Source organism: Rutilus rutilus, assembly GCF_951802725.1.
Source record: "Rutilus rutilus genome assembly, chromosome: 3".
NCBI lineage: Eukaryota > Metazoa > Chordata > Actinopteri > Cypriniformes > Leuciscidae > Rutilus > Rutilus rutilus.
This window is the reverse complement of record NC_140211.1, coordinates 55,453,563-55,473,469: the sequence shown is the minus strand read 5'-3', so window position 1 is coordinate 55,473,469 and position 19,907 is coordinate 55,453,563. Positions and strand designations below refer to the sequence as shown.

At 38.1% G+C, this 19,907-nt stretch overlaps 1 protein-coding gene across 2 annotated transcripts; it reads right to left on the bottom strand.

Moving 5' to 3' along the window:
• Positions 1–3,003: 3,003 nt before the first annotated feature.
• On the bottom strand, positions 3,004–19,891 carry nadsyn1 (NAD synthetase 1). 2 transcript variants are annotated; one of them, XM_084403807.1, is made up of 21 exons: positions 19,705–19,891; positions 19,520–19,580; positions 19,152–19,268; positions 19,010–19,063; positions 18,804–18,893; positions 18,678–18,729; positions 18,453–18,541; positions 17,692–17,809; positions 16,473–16,604; positions 16,314–16,385; positions 15,277–15,401; positions 14,395–14,443; positions 14,140–14,242; positions 13,885–14,053; positions 13,058–13,193; positions 9,243–9,349; positions 9,027–9,158; positions 7,858–7,927; positions 6,338–6,466; positions 4,996–5,172; positions 3,004–4,900 (listed from the first exon to the last, which is right to left on the bottom strand). In XM_084403807.1, the coding sequence occupies exons 1-21, from the start codon at positions 19,787–19,789 to the stop codon at positions 4,883–4,885; spliced, it is 2,085 nt and encodes a 694-aa protein (XP_084259933.1). In that variant the 5' UTR covers positions 19,790–19,891; the 3' UTR covers positions 3,004–4,882. The 2 variants fall into 2 exon arrangements, 1 of the variants encoding a protein (XP_084259933.1); XR_014626698.1 differs by lacking the exon at positions 7,858–7,927 and having other exon boundaries at positions 4,642–4,900.
• Positions 19,892–19,907: the final 16 nt, after the last annotated feature.

Genomic DNA, 19,907 nt, shown 5'->3' with positions numbered 1-19,907 from the left:
TTTTAAATCAGTTACATAAAAATGTAGATAGCCTTGATACCAAAAACTAAGACTGACTGCCCCTGATTAACTGCTAGGTCACGGTCTTAACATGCATGGCTATATTTTATGCAACCGGCCAAACTTTTAGACCAGCTAGTGGAGTGAGGCCAAAAAGAGTAAAGTGAGGACCTTTTGGCTCGTCCTCACTTTCTGAGAGCCATTTGGGTCAAGACCTGATTTTAGGGATACGGTTATTATTCGGTTTAGGGCAAGGTTTCAGGTTGGGCGCTTAGTTGTGATGGGTAGGGTTAAGAACTAGAGATTGCATTGTGTCAATGAAGATAGATACAAGAATGTGTGTGTGAGAGAGAGATAGAGCGAGAATGATAGCATCAATTGAAAACGATTGAATCAAATGTTAAATGCATTAACCAAATTATCATTGAATCAGTGTTGAAATTTAATATAAATCTTTAATCAGGTTTGCACACTGAAATAGTGTCATTTCAACAATGACAAATAGACCAAAATAGACATGAAATCAATATTTGTTCAACTTAAAGGAATAGTTCACTTAAAAATGACAATTCTGTCATCATTTACTCACCCTCAAGTTGTTTCAAACCTGTATGAGTTTATTTCTTCTGCTAAACACAAAAGAAGATATTTTGAAGAATGTCGGTAACCAAACAGGTGATGTACCCCATTGACTTCCATAGTAGGGGAGAGTGGGGTAAAGTGAGACATTTTTTACATTTGTTCCCCTCTAAGCGAGCAAAAATGATATATCAGTCATATTTACACATTTCCCAATAATTCAGGATGTTTCCTAGCAATGGAAATTATTAGAATATATTCAGGATGAAGGGCAGTGAAAATATGATTGTTTTTAAAAAAGTGGTCTTGTGTCTCACTTTACCCCAGCTTAGGGGTAAACTGAGACAGACCAGAGAAATCAAGGGGGTAAAGTGAACCAGCTGGGGGTAAACTGATCCACTTACTTTTTCCACTCTGAAACTTCCATAACAACACATGTTGTAACAGTAAGAATCTTGACAGCTAGCTTGACAACCACACATTCCAGAACTAATGTCGGACTAGTAACAGAATCATGGAGATTGGTCAATTAAGATGACCCACCGGTGCGCATCCAAGTGAAGGTGCAACGCCCTTGGCATGCTAAGGGTGAATGGCACACTGGAGGAAATTCCTCCTAAAAAAATGAACTATGTCCAAATTATTGTGATTCATTTGGAAAACTCAATGCAGTCAGACCTCCCCTGGCCAGCCCAAGGAGGGTGGCCCGTTCTGAGCCAGATTCGGATTTGTCCGCCACCGCTGGATCTCCGTCTGGAGCAAAGTCAGTCCTAAAAAGGACCTTTGGGTCTTTGTGGAGGAGGGGCAATGCTCCGCTCGGACAAGGAACATGGACCAGATGGTGGTCAGACCGGGTGGGGAAACAGCCTGACCCAGCCCAGAGAAAGTGCACTTTGTGCGGGCAAGACTTCCAGTAAATAGAGTCTGGTTTGGACACCCAGTCCCTCGGTGCCAGGGCGTGCACACCGGTGAACGTGCACCATCCTGGGTGAGCTAGGGGTGAAAGACACACTGGAGGATATTCCTCCTTGTAAAAATGTCCAAAAATATATTGTATTTGAAGAAGAGCTCCATGCTCGCAGACCTCCAGGGCCGGCCCCAGGGAGGGTCGGTCATCTCCGGTCAAAGTCAGATCCGTACACCTGCTGGCGCTCCTGCTGGAGCAACGACGGTCCAAACACGGACGCTTGGGGTGTTGTAGAGGAGGGAGACGACACTCTTATCGGACTAGGTAATGGAAAACAGGTGCCTCCAGGTTGCCTGGGGCCCAGAGGAGCGCGCCCTCTCCTTCGGGCCGTCAAGTCGGGGTGCCCGGTCGATTGGAGCTTCGGACGCGCCTGCGCTTTGACCTCGGGAGACTCAGATGGCCCGTCTGAAACGGCGAGATTCCCATGCTGACTTCCCTCCCTAGCAGGCTCTCAGGGAGAGTGCGGACAGTTTTGTCGAGGAGGGGACAAACGCTCCATTTGGACAAGGTGAGATGGAGAAGGTGCTCCACCTCTTTGCCTAAGCTACTGCCCCCCAGGCTACTGATATTACTTCCCCCTTTTTTCCTTTTCTTTATGAATCTTAGGAGGCTTGACTTGTCAATATTTCTCTCCCTTACAGCCGCTCTTATAGACTTCTTTCCTTCCTTGACCTCAGCAGCTGCACTCTCCATCTCCTCAAGGGGTGTTTTGCCCCAGGATTTCTTCTTGGTGTATTGCCTTGGCATGATGGCTTTTCTACTATGTTTTTGACATTAAAAATAAAACATATGTCATGTAATATTACATTAAAATATGTTTAAGACTAAACTTAACTTGTGCCTCATGTCTCACTTTACCCCACAGCATTTGTCTCACTTTACCCCACCGCCACATTTTAGGAAAAAACGATCTCTTGTAGCAATTCAGGCTTATCTTCAGCTAGCATCATCACATGGTTTTATATGTTGGTAGTTCATCAACATGTATGATATAAGTTTTTCTACCTGAATCAATTTGCTTTGGCACAACAGTTGATTAAGTTGAAAGCAAGAAAATTTACTTTTACATGCAAAAAAAATATTTTTGTGAAAAAAACATGCTTACTATAGCACCATGAGGTTCTCTCCTTCATGGCCATGGTGAAATGGAAGGGGCTTGAAAACATAATGGTCATATGACCACAATTGTGTTCCGTTGCCTAGATATAGGGGGTGTCTCACATTACCCGATGTCTCACATTACCCCGTTCTCCCCTATTTTTTTCTACTATTGAAATCACTTTTTTAACATTGAATCAACATAGAAACAATACAAAATCAATCTTGCTTTATGTACAGCAGGATTCTATGCCAGTTAATTGTCTTTTTTTATTTACCCCTTTAAATCAGAGACCACTTAGGGCTGCAATTAATTATGGTTTTGAATCAAAAAGTCACTCACAGTAAACAACATTCTTCAGTTTACATGCAAATGTATTTATTTATGCCCCCACACTGTTTGAACAGGAAATAACATCACATTCAGAAAAAATGCATTTTGTGGTGACTTAACATGTAAAGCTTAAAATAAATTTAAGTACAGAATATAATAAAATGGAGGACTTTTACATTTACAATGGAATTGTTATATCTGAATTTATAAAGCAAATGCCAGGAGAAGAGCCTGGAAAACCATGACAACATCTGGAAAATGGCAGTAAATGCAAATGGAAACTCACCAACAAAGACAGAAACAACAGTATTACACACTGAAACATTACTCTGATGAATAACATTACTCACTCTGAATAAACTCAAGAGTTTCCACCACAAGCAATGCACACTTTGTGTGTGTGTGTGTGTGTGTGTGTGTGAGTGAGAGCAGCACCACCACTGCAAGTGTGTGTGTGTGTGTGGGTGAACAAGCAGCACCACTGCGTGCGTGTGTGAGTGATACCTGCACTAACGTGTGTGTCTGAAGTTCAGACCGTTTCACACATACAAAGAGGAAGTAATTTCTTCTCAAACCCTTAATTCATCCACATCCGCCTCGTGCTTCATGCCTTAACAGTGAATTAACTTAACTTTCAAATACCTACGTTTGCATGCCGTGTGTTTTAAAATGTTGGACAAAATGTGAAATTTATATTCTTTAAAGGATGTTTTCTAGGGGATATTGTTTTAATTGGTAATCAATATATGGCCTTTTTGTCCTCAATATCACTTTCCATCTTATTAGTCTTTTGTAATATCTAAACAAAAAGCCACTTCCAACATCATTCTCCAGGAAGTGACATAATTTTTGCTGGGAAAACCAGTGGGTTTGCAATAACAGACATAGTGGCATTAGCAAACAATGATTAAATGTATTTGTTGTCTCACTTTAAAACATGTTTGTTCACCATTTCCAAAATTACCTTCAGGTTAAAAGAATAGTTCGCCCCAAAAATGTTCTTCTGTGGAAAATAGAAGATATTTTGAGAAACGTCTGTGTTTTGTCATACGAATGTCAAGTCAATGGTAAGCAAAACGGTTTGTGACCAACATTCTTCAAAATAAAAATATCGTATTTTGTGTTCCACAAAAAAATTAACGTCATACAAGTTTGGAACGACATGAGGGTGATTAAATGAAGACTTTCTATACTATCTGTTTACGGTCCATCCGGTTTTCTTGTGACTTTTCAGATAATCTAGCCACAATTTACTAAGCTTAAGTGCCTGAGCTTTACCACAGTCTATTTCTAGAAATCTGCTATACCTTTTTATAGAAATACTTCTAATATTACACCACAAGCATGAGGTACAGCACAACAGGGATGACCCAGTAATCATTGTTATTGAATTGGCATGCCTGCGTACTTACTTGATTAAAAAAAATACGGCAGCAATATAGTCATTTGCCTTGAATCCCAATGAGTCAATGCCTGAAAGATACAGGATATCTGGCACTAAGTTTATTTCCCCTTCTCACTTCTCATTTTGGTTCTCAAAGTGGGGTTTCAAATAGAAGGACCTTTTTGGTTCCCCAAAGAACCATGATTTCTTAGTGTTTCAAAGAACATTTTAATCATCTAAAGAACGGTTTTCCACTATAAAGAACCTTTTGTGCTCCATGGATGTTAAACATTCTTTATTGAACCATGAATGCCAATAAAGATATTCATAAAGCATGTGAATATCTTCATATGTAATGTATCATACAGTATATAAATAACTCTAAGACACGGAACAGCAACTCGCTACAGGAGACTGAGCGAGTGTAAAGAACAACTGCTGATCACATCAGTGGCCGAGATGAATCTTTGGACCGAGGATCAATGGATTCTGATCAAAGTTGGTACTTGTGCCCTCCATATCACTCCATTATAGCCACCTATACAACATTATAAAGAGTGGATTATATAACCAGAAACACTACATGCAGACAAGCATCTCTACTAGATCACACTGTTGTGCAGAACTGCTGACCTCATCGTCGATGCAGCGGAACTGCCAGGCCCACTGTGTGTTGTAGAGGAAAGGACGGAGGTCAAAGCGGTTGTCATCTGGACTGTAGTTTTCAGCATGATAAGAGGGTGTTACTGTTGTCATCTTATGTCTGTTGATTGAGTACATCCTAAAGAAATGTTTCACTTTTGTAGCCACCTGCAAAAAAAGAAAAAAAAGAAGAGTGTTCAACAAAAAGCAGATAGTTAGGCAATTTAAAGGGATAGTTCGCCCAAAAATGAACATTCTGTCATTGTTTACACCCTCTCACCCTCATGTCGTTCCAAACCCGTAAGACTTTTAATCATCTTCAGAACACAAAATTGAAATCTTTTTGATGATATTTCTGTCCCTCAATTGAGTCTACGCAACTACCACTTTCAAGCCCCAGAAAGCTAGTATTTCACTTCAATTTTATGAAGTGACTACTGAAGTATGAAAATACTATCATGAGAGCGCCAGCAAGAGCGAACGTTGTTATGTGAAGGCGTGTTGGAGATTCATATTTTGTAAATAAAGTGGTAAATTATGTTGTTGTTGTTGTTGTTTTTTTTGTTGCACAAACTTTCATGCATCTTCAAAGTCTTGACACAATCCCAGTCAAGAAATAAGGGTCTTAACGATCTGTGATTTTCCAACGTGATGACGTAATACGTGGCGCATCTCAGAGATGGTACAAGACGGGCATTTGTGGTTAAAAAGTATATATATATATTTATCTCGTTTCGCGAGATAAGACCCTTATTTCTCGACTGGGATTGTGTCGAGACTTTGAAGCTGCATTGAGATGGACATTTGGACCTTCTTTGAACATTGGAATAGTTGGTTGCCATTGAAGTCCATTCTGTGTAAAAAAATCCTGGAAGGTTTTCCTCAAAAACCTTAATTTCTTTTCGACTGAAGAAAAGAAAAACATGGATATCTTGGATGACATAGGAAAGTAAATTATCAGCAATTTTTTTTTTGAAAGTGAACTAATCCTTTAAACCACTGGAGTCACATGGATTATTTAATGATGTTTTTACTACCTTTCTGGGGCTTTACAAGTGGTAGTTGCATAGACTGTCAATGGAGAGACAGAAAGCTCTCAGATTTCATAAAAAATATATTCATTTGTGTTCTGAAGATAAACGAAAGTCTTATGGGTTTTGGAACGACATGAGGGTGAGTAATCAATGCCACAATTTTCATCTTTGGGCGAACTAACCCTTTAATTATCCTACTAAAGCACTACCCCTAAAATAGCCTTGATAAAACATTAGTATTTACTGTTTTTAAAAGTATTTTTTTAATCTGATACAGTGATGTTTAGGGCATGTTTGACCTGTGAGGGAGAGAAGGTCTCTTTCCATGAGTGAATGAGCTTGCAAAACATGCTGTACGGGCCACACTTGGAGATCTTCCTGAGTCGGCCAATCACAGACAGCTCTGAGTAGGTCATTCCCATGTCGGCCTGTGGGAGAGGGACACAGAACCACATGAGTGAGGTCTCAGTGCTGTAAAACAATCTGTCTGCATGCACACAGTGATGGAAAGAGTACTTAAGGGCTTTGCAGCAGACTAAACATGCTCTATTAAAAATAAGGACAAGGCAACAAAATGCCTATATAGATTTTAAAACATAGCGGTTTACATGCAAATAGTCTGTTAGTGATCGGACTGAAAAGCCTTCATGGAAACACCTGGATTAAAAAGAGTGCCATATATAACCTGGAATAATCCGATCAATAAGAAAAAACTAAGCATGTACATGCTTGAATATGACTATGTTATAAATAGGATACAAAAATACCTTTGCCGTGATGCATGTTTATCAGAGCCATATGCAGTATATGATAATTGTATATGATATAATAAAATCTCTGTTTGCATACATTTTACTTCTTACAAACTTGCATATGTTTATTTACATCTTACGAACTGGTCAGCGGAGGAGAAATAATAAAGTCTTCTGGCACATTTGTCAGCTTTACTTTTAGGTGTGTCATTAAGGCCAAAATGACTATTATGCTAATAGTTTTCTCAGTTTCTGAAAGCAGGGACTAGGCACAACGCATGCACTGAAGTTTTGTACGAAATACATAAATGCACATGTAAACAAAAATGTGAATGAACAGCAAAGGTTAGGGTTCATATAAACAAAACTTTTCGGATTGATGACAATTAGAGCATGTAAGCATACGGTGCTTTGCAAAATCTGGATACATTTTTTTATTTCTTCACAAGGATATTTTTATATTATATATTGTATTTATAGTATGCATATGCATAAATATATTTTTATTTGACCATAAAACTGAAAAATGTAGCATGTATGTGATCATTTAATTTGTAAAACATTACCGAAACATCTTAATATCTGTCATATTTTGTTTTTCATTGAAATAAAACTGATTAAAAGTTACTTATCAAACAAAATATTTTTAATTGCTATTTGACCAATATACAGTCGTCATTTGCAGGTGGGGCATGTTCCTACCACTTTGCCAAAAATGATTCTGTCTCCACCACTTCTTGAAAGCCACTGAAAAATGGCTTGCGGAAGCCATATAGGCATAAACACACATAAAGCATCTCCAACCCAACATTCTTAATTTAATTCATGCATGTAACAAAGCACATTTGCGCCATCCAGAACATCATGGGTCTGGTGTGTTAACCTTGCCACAAACATACTGGGAATATTTATAAAAAATAAGTGATGTAAATATGTGCTTCTTTTGAAAAATTTTTCCCCAGAATGTGCTACATTTCACTGTTTAAAAACACATTAAATCTGTCTGTGCAAATGTTCTGTGGCGTTTCTTGATAAATGTATTAGTGAATGAGGTTGATGATGTTTACCTCATCGGTCTGGACCACCTTGCCATCAGTCAGTGGCTCAAGCTCTGCAGTTGGTGGAGCATCTAAAATGCTGCACAGAAGATGGGCACATGTGATCATGTTGCTGTTTCTGACTCGCAAAGTGCTGCAACCTGACGTTCTAGCAGAATCAGCTGCTTCTACTGTGCTATAAGCTCATATACACTTAAAGGGCCCTATCTTGCACCCAGCGCAATTGACTTTGTACACCGACGCATGTATCATTCCTATTTGGCACCTGACACACAGCAGACTTTTCCCTCCACAGACGCACGTCGGTAAATTAGGGAATGAACTTGCGCTCCCGAGGGCGGTTCAGCGAAAAGAGGAGCCGTGTTCCGGCGCAAACGTTCCCTGGTGCTATTTTGCAGTTTCAGAAAACAATTCCACCACAGACCAGGAGAAACCTAGTCTAAAGTCAGTGGCGCGTTATTCAGATGCTATTTTAAGGGCGCATGCTTGGCCATAATGTAGCATGTGCACAACGCGCATACACTTTGCTTCTCTCATCTACACAGACGTTGCCATTTTTGCAAACCATACATAATTACAAGGAAAAATATTCCACATGAGGGAAATCATTGTGTCCATGAAGATGTGAAAAAATAGGCATAAATCTAGCTTACACATTTACCCAAATTATTGGGTAATTAAATTAATTAATTAAATTAATTACCCAAATTATTGGGTACCCAAATTATTGGCCCTGACGAGAACGTCGGTCTCCTCGGCTGTGAACCGCTCCTGGTGTGCACCTGGTAAATCCGCCGTTATAATAGCAATCCGCCATGGAACAAGCATGCCTGCTTTTAAAGGGAATGTGAGATGACGCTCTGATTGGTTTATTTCACGTTACGCCCAAACCACACCTATGAATAATGAAGCTACTTCAGACCAACCCATTTTAGATTTGCGAGATCCACCCACAAAGTTACTTGCGTTTCAGATCGTTAAAATAGGGCCCAAAGTGTGAAACACAAAACAGACACACTGCTTTAAGCATGTAAGATATGCTGCTACTGGATAAATAGATATAATTAATTCCGACAGCAGATCTAGGCAGGTGGAGCTTCATTTTGTTGTCCGCCAGGCCAGAACTATAGATCAGTGATCTGATCAGCAAATGTGGGACAAAAGGAAAGATTACACACCTTACGAGGGCAGTGAGCTGGAAGCGTTTTACACAGTAGTGCAGGAAGCACTTCAGGTCCATCTTACTAACACCTCCAATTGGATTGATATCAGCGCTGGAGCAGTCGTACTTTGTGAAGTATCCAGTCAAACTGAAAAGTCAGAGAATACTTAAAGTGATCTCCATTATTATTGATATTGGGATGCTGAGAGACAAAAAAAACAAAAATTCACACCTCTCATCCACGTTTGCTGAGCCAAGAACTAAGAGACCACCAGGTTTTCCTTGAGCCCACAGGCAGAGCTGGGCAAAGAGGTAGGCCAAAATCATCCTGACACGAGCCTGTAGTGGAGTAAACACACACACACACACACACACACACACACACACACACACATGCATCATGCATTTACAGCATACTTTCAGGTTCAAAACTATATGCTATTTAGGTAAAAATGCAGATGTTATATAGCTCTGAAAGGTATAAAATTCCTAATCTATTGCATAATTCACACAATATTGCATCATCAATGGATCATGTAAAGTCACAATTCTTGCTTTTTATGGAATAATGCAGTATTTACAATAAAAGATTTATCTGTGCATGTATCTTTTTTTAAACTCATGTTTCCTCGTAATCTTTAATCAAAATAACTTCCCCTCCCTCCAGCAGCATCTCTTCTCTTCTCTGAGGACGAGGGCGGGGCTATAACCTGTCACTCACAGGAGATCCACCAATAGCAAACCACAACCATCCAATCATCCAATCAATTCCCAGTGGACATAATCAAGCCCCGCCCTACATTTGTTCTTGTTCGAGAAGCCGTTTCACTCAGATATACGTCACAATAGAAAAGAAAAGACTATCGCAACTTACGTTTAATGCCGACGTTTAAACGTTTAATGCTTCGTTGACCAGAGGATGAGTTTTTTCAAAAATATTTTAGAAAAGCAATACTTTTCAATTACCCTTACAAGGGGTTTTCAAAATAGGAGGTTCACAAAAATGTAGTGAACAAATAAAAGATAATTATTTAAACTATTTTTGAGGCCGTCAAACTATGTTAAAATATTAAATGACTAATGAAATCATTCTTAATAAATTTGTAAAATTTTATATTGGTACCATTTAATTTAGCTTTCTAAAGACAGGTTAGAAATCATGACACTAATCATGATTATTTGATTCTTTTGATGGGCCTAGTTTTTGACAGTAAAAAAAAAAAAAATGCATATATAATTTTGGGATTCATTTATTTCTTAGTTTTATCCAATTTTATTTATTTGTTTTATCTACTCAGCATTGTCTTGGTCAATACGTCTGTAATGCTGTTATGGAACAATAACAGCATTTATTGTGAAAAGAACAATTTTAATAAATTGGAATTGAACTGAAATGTTTATATTTCTATACTCTTGTTTATAATTTTCTTATAGTCTTCATCAGTCAAAAGGGCTATTCATTTCTTTGCAAACCTTTTCAAAGCTGTGACGCATCATATTTGTGTGAATGTGTTAAACTGGCAAAATGATGTTACTGTGTTACTTGTGCTTTGAAATAGTGAAACTCAGCAGATTTGTAGGTCGCTTTCTTGGGGTGACTAACTGCAATATTTTTTTTTGTGAAAATTGTGGTGGTTGTGTTACAATGCAAGCAAATGGCATATTGAAAAAGTCAGCAGAAGTATCACTTTCATAGAAACTGCTTTCTCAAGCCCGCACTTTTGTGATGCCATGGGTCACATAAAACAAATTATCACCATCTAATTTATTTCAAAATGGCCACCTGCAACTAAATACAAAACTCTAAGCATTGCACATTCATGGACTGTTACTGCATAATGCTGCTTTCCATTTATTAGTATGCTTTTGGTTATTTCTGAGACTTTAATGTAGAGCTGCACGATTAATTGTTAAAAGACTGTGATCTCCATTCAAACACCCATAAATGACAATGATTCGGCTATGTTTATTAATCCTTTGACAAAATCACAGTGAACATTCAGATCTGCGTTCTGAATAAAGATGTTACACAATGTATTTGTCATTGAATCATTAATTCAAGAGATTAATTCAAAAGTGCTGATTCATCCATTAACGAAACAAGTGAAGTATTAATGAGTGAGTCAGCGAGTCATTCCTTGAAACCAATGATTTTTTAATTCATTCAAATGTAACGCTTTACAAGTAACTTGAGTTACGTAATCAGATTACTTTTTTCAAGTAACTAGTAAAGTAACGTAATACTAACAAAATATCGGAGAAAATGTTTCAAATAAGTAATGCAAGTTACTTTGTTTTTCCATTTATTGACTGAACGCGCTCCTGTCCCTATGTTGAGAGACATCTTAAGTGCAGATGTGTGAACAGATGTGTGAAGTGTGTGCGATGTGTGAACATGATGGCATTTACCCACATCACTTGCAAAAAAAGAATTATTCAAAATGAATAAACAGTGAAATGCAAACTCAGCATATTATGCAAACCTGCAATAATTAAATATATTAAATAACACAAATATACTTTATGTATTTTATCTTACTTTATTAACCAATCTCTTTGCTGCTGACCTTCGATGATCCACTACAACCATACTAGTAAGCAAAAATGACTTTAGATAAACCACATTTGTGTTTCTCTTTTTTTTTTTTATATTGCTAAAGCATGCTGAACTTCAACTGCATCTTATTCCTCTTTAATCCAGAATAGCAGCACAGCGGAAAGGTTTTTTTTTTTTAACTGTGCCCTCTACTGTACAGACATGAATTTGCATTTCTTTCAGCCTGAGGCTTATTCAATTCACTTTTGGTGTGAAATGGCCTTTACATTTTCCAAAAAAAAAGAAAAAAAAGTGTTATTATTAAAGGCACACCGTGTAACTTTTTAACCATCATAATATATTTCCAGGACCCTTGTGATGGTACATCGACTTACAATAGGTTGAATGACACGTCTGCCATAGCCTGACGGGGTCTGTATCGCTTTTACTGGCACTATGTAACTTCGGGGTTCGGGTAGTAACCCGAGCACAAGAAGAACTACAAAATTCGACTGCTTTACGGCAAACGTCACTTCCCCCACCACTTCCTCAAATCTGGACGTGAGAGGCCAACCAGCGTTTGTTTTCGGCTTTCGTGCGTATGTTTTTGTCAGGAGGAGGTCTGAGACGCATTCCAGACGAAACTGGACAAGTGTAAATGCATCTGGTTGTTGAAACCACATATGTAAATTGTAGGCCTACTCCTCCCAAAAATGCTAAAAAAAATAAATACACGTGTGAAAGCGTGTTATAGGCTATGTAATGTAATAGCCAGATAGGATGACGCTACTGGAACACGCATCACCGCAGCTGAGCATCTATTCATCAAGCCAACGTGCAAACTATCGCAAATCAAAGTGAAAGTAAGTCGCAGACGCTTAACACACAATCATCATCATTAAAAGTAAAGAAATTTTTATACATATAGAAATATTTACGACAGTGCAAGTATTCCACAGCGACTCTAGGGGTCGCTGTTTGACAAAAACACAATTTCTACACAGTGTGCCTTTAAAAAACAAAATAAGCAAGCCCAGCCCAGGTGAGAAAAAGTAACGCAAAAGTAATGTAACGCATTACTTTCCATAAAAAGTAACTACTGTGAGTAATGCAATAAGGTATTTTTTTAGGGAATAACACAACATTGTAAAGCACTACTTTTAAAAGTAATTTTCCCCCAACACTGTATGTATATGTATATATATATATATATATGTTTGTTTGTTTAAATAGATTGCAGCAATTCGTATCTTGTTAGAACCTCTAGTAAATTGCATGTTATTTTTGTTTTATTTTCTATTCATAATTGTGTGAGAATCTTGATCTCTATTTTAAACAAAAACATGCAGAAAATCATGCAAAAATCGTGCCGCTCTACTTTAATGGCGGTAAACCAAACCATTTTTTGCTGAAATATATTATATATGCGGTTCAGAAAATAGGCAACATGTCCCTAATAAAAGGAATCATGCATTTAATAATAGCATCAGCGTCTACGACGAGTGCTGTACCTGGACGTTCTGAAGAGCCAGGTTCTCTCTAGCACTTCCTCCATTAGCTCGGAACTGAGGCCACTTCCCTGTGACCACGGAGAAGATTCCCAGCATGCCTTTCACTGCCATGTCAATGTTGATATTTAAGTGATTGCTGAGAGGAGAACAGATATAAAATCATCAACATCTTAATTGCACAATAATACATTTTTAAATTACTACTATTAAATTGCATACTTAAGAAGATATATATCAAATAAATGCATCCTTGGTGTGCATAAGAGTATGGAAGCTTGTTTCCGCCACAGAATAAAAAATAAAAAAGGTAGGTAGGAGGACTTTTATCTCACAATTCATACTTTTTTCTCACAATTGCGAGTTTATATCTCGCAGTTCTGACTTTTTTATCTCAGAATTGCATGATATTAAGTCGCAATTGCGTGTTATAAAGTCAGAATTGTGTGATATAAACTCGCAATTCTGAGGAAAAAAGTATTTTTTTCCTTAGAATTGGACTGGAGAAAAGAGGTCAGAATGTTATAAAGTCCAATTCTAAGGAAAAAAAGACGGACTTTTTCCCTAAAAAAAAAATTGCGAGTTATAAACTTAGAAACAACAATGTTGTGAGATAAAAAGTCGCAATTATCTTTTACAATGTTTTATTCTGTGCCGGAAACAAACTTCCATAGAAGAGACTTAAAAAGAAGAGTAAAAAATAGAAGAGACTTTAAAAAACATAAAAAATCTTAACTATTCCAAACTTTTGACTGGCAGTGTATGTATATGTATATGTATATGTATATATCATATGTATCAGTCAAATGTTTGCCATGTCATCCACTGACCTGCCGATCTGAGCAGCGAGATCTTTGGCTCTGTTGCGTGTGTCCTCAGAAGAGTTTTCACTAGCCATGTAGCATGTGGTAAAGAGGCGTCCACACAGCTCACGCGGGTCCTCAGGCCTGTAGGACGAATCGTTGACCACGAGCTGCACATCGTCCAGAACCTGAGAATCTGAGACGAATGGTGCACACGTTTAAGCCTCTAGATCGCGTGTTCTTATGTTTTGAAGAGCTATTGTGTGTGTGTTTTGGACTTACTGCCATCTTTGACGGCTTGGCAGATCTGCACACACATGGAGTACACAATACAAGCAGTGGATGAACTGTCCACACCACCACTAAGAGGAAGAAGGAAGCCAGCCTGAAAACAACAAAACACACAAACCTCGTTAACACATCTTCACATTCACTGCCAAAAGCATAAACATTAGCTAAGAAGATCGGTAACAAAACAAGCACAAAGAGTAAATCACATAAACATTCATATTAACATGCATAATAAAAAAAACATACCTGTCCACTCCTCCTTAAGTAGTCCCATAACCAACAGGCAGGACCAAGGCTGAAATAACACCCAAAATATATATTTAATATTGTAATAATTGATTTAATAAATGCTGCATCAATTTATAACACCAAACAGTGCATATATGTGCCCCCTGGTTTACTGTATCGTGTTTTAAATAGATTCATATTTGGGTTTTACACTTCTCACAGTTTCTCCTCCTCGTTTCTAAACAGATATCATAAAAACAGTCAGGAATAAATTTGTGTCACAAGGTACTCCTAAACCTCTATAGTAAAAATAGTCTCTCTGGACCAGAACACTAATTTGGCGTCTTATTTCATTTAAACCACATGGCAATTCTGGGTGAACCGGGCTGCTCTTTCATAATTGGGTTTACAGGACTCTTTTTGTTCGGTTTGGTGGTGTATTAATGCACAGCTCCACTAGAGAGAAGCTCACACATCTGTTTCTACCAAGTGTGCTGAAAACATACTGAAAAAGCAAAGCCAAAGCCTTTCGATCGCCTCCTGGTGGCTGGCTGCATTATTTATAGGTCATAAACCCCATCCTCTTCATGTAATCAAATGGGGCGAGAAACACTAAAAAATCCAATTACACTTCAAATAATTTTTTTCCAAATATGGTTTCTGTCATGTAGTTCTTTTCACACACACGTATGTTCAAGTGTTTGTTTTTCCAAGAAGAATAGATACTATAACATTATGATTGACAGCTGTGCTTGTGGGAGTGTGGGGGTGGGACCTTCATATTTGGCTTTATATTTGACTCTGGCTCCAAATTACGTAATCGGCGAAAAATATCGTGACTTTTGCACCCCACTGTTCATGCATATATACTGAAGTTCATTTGTCTCTGTGAAAAGTGACCTGATCTCTTCTTCTGGGGTGTTGAAGATCCACTCCACAGGCCGGTGCGTGGGCAGACACCTGTCATCACAGTCAGACAGACAGAAGTCCGTTTTCATCCTCTGATACGGTTTGTGCTCATATTCCTGTACAGGGAGAAACATATTTGAAGCATGGTAAGTTACTTAAAAATTAAAAATAAAACACACTATCAATACCATAGACTGTAAAAAAATATGGACGACGCCCCTTCGCCACCAGTGTCCCGATATGGCGCTGACATCTTGGGGCTTGAGTCTGCGCAGTAGCGATTTCGGGACCAGACCTGCGCAGTAGTGAGCAGGAAGTAAAGCCACGAAATCATGGCCCCGCCCTCACGCTCGGTGTGAAATAATTAATTATAGAAATTTAGATATTAAATCAATTTAAAGCTCCAATCTCCTCAGTCCTCCGAAGAGCCCGAAAAAAAGTCTGTTGGTGCTTCAGTGACTACTTCGCTCAGAGAACCTGTCAATCACAGCTGTCAATCATGACGTCACACCACCGTTTTTATAGCATCAAATAACTAACTAAAACGAACTTATTTTAAAAACAAACACTTGAATTTACATCAGCGTGATAAAAAACTACAGTAAATGACAGAAACCACCTTCGGAAAAAAAGTTATTTGAAGTGTAATTAAATTGTTTAGTTGGTCTCAAGTCCCGTTGAATAACACGGGGAGGCGGGGCTTATGACATATACTAGGACCAGTCACCGGGGGGGCGATCGAGACGTTTTGGCTTCACTTTTCAGGGCTTGTGCGGCACGCTTGATCAATACTTGCAAATGAGTATCAAAATTGTATTAGCAACGTTTCGGTCTCACGACCTTCATCAGGCATATGACTCATATATATATATATATGAGTCATATGCCTGATGAAGGTCGTGAGACCGAAACGTTGCCAATACAATTTTGATACTCATTTGCAAATATTGATAGTGTGTGTGCGATGGTGATTGCTAATTAAGTTACTTAAAAAAAATAAAATCTCATGTCTTTCAATGTCCTCTCACCATATGTGGGTGACACCTCTCTCCTCGATAGCTGCGCACGTCTTCCAGATCGAGAGTGGCCGTGACAACCTCCTTCAAGTCAGAAGAAACGCATCCAACTGAAATGTTTAGCATGTTTCTCAAAGCCTCTTGGGTGAGTTTCAATATTCAAGCACTTACTACATCCTCGAGTGAGAACTGCGCTCCTCTGGCAACAATATCTCCATTAATGGCAATCATAGCACAGCCATCGTAGTACAGCCGGTCTCCATCACAGCCCTTCTGATTGGCAAACAGATAAATCCCTCCGCTCTGAAACATATTCAGAACATGTGAGCGTCACAAATTAAAAAAATAGCTGAAATATATAAAGTTCAGAGTAACCTTTGTCTTTGCAAAGGCCACTTGAAATTTAGTTGGCTTCCTGTACATACATTACCGGTCAAAAGTTTGGAAACATTAAAGGGGTGGTTGATTATGATTTCACTTTTCTAACTTTAGTTAGTGTGTAATGTTGCTGTTTGAGCTTAAACAACATCTGCAAAGTTACAACGCTCAAAGTTCAAAGCAAAGGGAGATATTTGCTTTTACAGAAATTGCTTTTTAAGGACTACAACAAACGACTGGTCGGGACTACACGACATTCCTCCCGGGTTAGTGACATCACCAACCCTACAATTTGCATAAACCCCGCCCCCGGAACACGATTTATAGATTATCTCGACAGAATATGTTAATCAAATCAATGACTAGAAGATAACTACACATAAACTATCTAAAATCATCAACTAACCATTCAGAAATGTCCTGTTGCATTCTACATGTTGTCACTTCTTCTTGAGTCTCTCCATCATTGTCTGACTCCGGTTTGAACATAAAAGGCTAAAAGTTTTTGAAATTTTCAGTGCATGTGTGTGTGAGGTAAAAGGACACAAGCTGTTGTAGCTCCGCCCCCTGTGCCAGGAGCAGCAGCTCATTTGCATTTAAAGGGACAGACACAAAAACTGTGGGTTTTTGCTCACCCTCAAAAAGTGACAATTTTAACATGCTGTATAAAAATATCTGTGGGATATTTTAAGCTAAAACTTCACATACACACTCTGGGGACATCAAATACTTATTTTACATCTTGTGAAAAGGGCATAATACCAGCCCTTTAAGTTTTTTAATGTTTTTAAAAGTTGTCTCAATCTCATTTATTTGATCAAAAATACAGTAAAAACAGTAAATACTGTGAAATATTATTACAATTTAGATGAACTGGCTTCTGTTGTAATATATTTTAAAACGTTATTTATTCCTGTGATGCAAAGGTGAATTTTGTCTGCATCATTACTCCAGTCTTCAGTGTCACTTGTATTACACATATGAATATATGTGTATATGTAGATCTAAATACCTTTGTGGTGGCAGATTTGACCAAGTTCACCCTGTGGTCAGCCTTGCGTAGCTCATGGTAGCTTGCAGAGGAATTGGTAAAAATCTCAACGCCATCTAAACCCATGTCAACATGTGGACTAAAGAAAGAAGTAAAAGAAATTTTCAATTCCTCATTCTAAAGCAATTATGAAACTAAACCACATTTATCACAGTTATCATAAAACACATTTAAGAACAACCTAGTGAGAATTCATTAAGAATATTCATTTGTAGGGATGCACGAAATCTCGGCCACCAAATGGGTATCGGCTGAAATATGATAACTTTTAATGTTATAGTTATCGGCCCGATAAGAAAATTTGGCCAGTATATTAAAGCCGATTAATAATGGATTATTTCCTTCAGCTGAGACGCTTCAGACGCCATGAGTTCGCCATGATGGTTTTGAAATTGCTTGAAATATGATTGAAATCACTTCAAAAAAGAAAACAATAGTGTTTAGTGCAACATGCAGCACTAGTCTGTCATATAGGTTACATAAAATTATTATGAGAACATTATAATTGTGTGTTTGGGACACGGCTTTTAAAGGCCGAGACTTTTGTTTTTGTAATCAGGATCTCAAAATGTATTTAAAAATTCAGATTTAGATTGATCTGCCAAAATATCGGTTATCGGCTCTCAAATATTAAGAATTAACGGTTATCGCTATCGGCCTAAATTTTCATATCGGTGCATCTCTATTCATTTGCCATTCATATAGTATTTGCAGAATAATACCTCCTGGGGTTCCACAGCTCAGCACAAATCTCACTCCCTATGCAGGTGTCCTTGGTGGACAGCACCCCGTCTCCAAACGGCACTGTGGTCTACCAATGAGGACAGCTGACATTACTATACAAGCATAATACAATGTATATTTTATGCATGCAAATATTAAATAATCACAGTTTCATGAAATGTTTTGTTGATTCATTTTTGAAGTGACGAGGAAGCATACTTTACCTGCCCGGTCACATCTTGGATCATTCTGGGTAGAAAGTACTCCTCGATATGTCTGCAAATATGTCATTGTGATTTATTTGCTGGGAAAAGATTTAACAAATATAACAGGAAATATACTTTGCATACCTGGGTCGACTCCAAGGTGAAAACCATCGGAATTCCCTGTTGTTGCCGTAATTAGCCAAGAGCATTTTAGGACGGATTAACAGTATCTTCCTGTCGGATACAAACACTTTAGACATAAATGCATATTATTGTGTTATGATAATGATACACTCATAAAGCAGCAGTAATGCAAATGCTTTATACTACTGTACTGTAAAAAATCATACTTGTTCAAGAAGATGACTCTGCAGTTATATCGAACGTTGTGATGCATGACGGGCCTGCGGAAGGAGCACATGCATACAAGTTTAATGCATTAGAAATCATAAAACACATTAAGAAATGACTTTTTCCTGATGTTTTACCTACATTCCCACATCACAGATGATATCGTGGGTCAAAGGAGATTCCAGTAGAGACTTCAGAGCCTGGAAACAGTGTAGTAGTGTGTCTGACTCGTAGAAGTGATCAGCACAGCCGTAGCCACTGATGCAAACAACAGTATATCATCATTTTACTGAATTACTTCTTTGTTTACTTTATTTTATGATGAGTTGTTATTGCTATTTTTTCTCTAATTAAAAAATATATACTTCGATTGCACATGAAAATACTCATTTTAATTCAATACATCATGAGCATATCCTAATACAGTGTGTCATCCAATACATTATCATCTGTACTTAAACGCATCCCACATTCGTTAAACATCTACAATCAGTGGAGGACAATATTACCAGATTTCTAGCTCTGGTCCCAGTCTGTACTTGGCTCCTTTCTGCTTGGCTATCTCAATACCTGTTTTGGAGAGAAAGGTAGATTTAAAAATGAGGACGAGGTCACTTTAAGATCACAAGAACTTTAGCAGTACTTTAGTAACGGATTACTGGTGATATATTGCAGATGAAGAGTCGGAACTTACTTTTAAGTATCCTTGACAAGTTCCCTTCAAAATCCAGAGCCCACTGATTCAAGCAGCAAGTCGCTAGTGTAACCTTGCGACCCATTTTGCACAGCTAGAAATTATTTAAAATGTATCAAAGCAACTCTGCACCTGACTGTAGTTGCGCAACAGCACTCGAATCGAAACTTTTATTACTGTAGTTCCATTTCCGGACTGTACAA

Excerpts from the sequence above, each read along its gene's own strand:
- nadsyn1 (XM_084403807.1), bottom strand. The coding sequence starts at position 19,789 with ATGGGTCGCAAGGTTACACTAGCGACTTGCTGCTTGAATCAGTGGGCT. Across the intron at positions 18,542-18,677 it reads TCCAAGATGTGACCGGGCAG|ACCACAGTGCCGTTTGGAGA; the intron begins GTAAAGTATGCT and ends CCTCATTGGTAG. Across the intron at positions 14,243-14,394 it reads ACTTAAGGAGGAGTGGACAG|GCTGGCTTCCTTCTTCCTCT; the intron begins GTATGTTTTTTT and ends TGTTGTTTTCAG.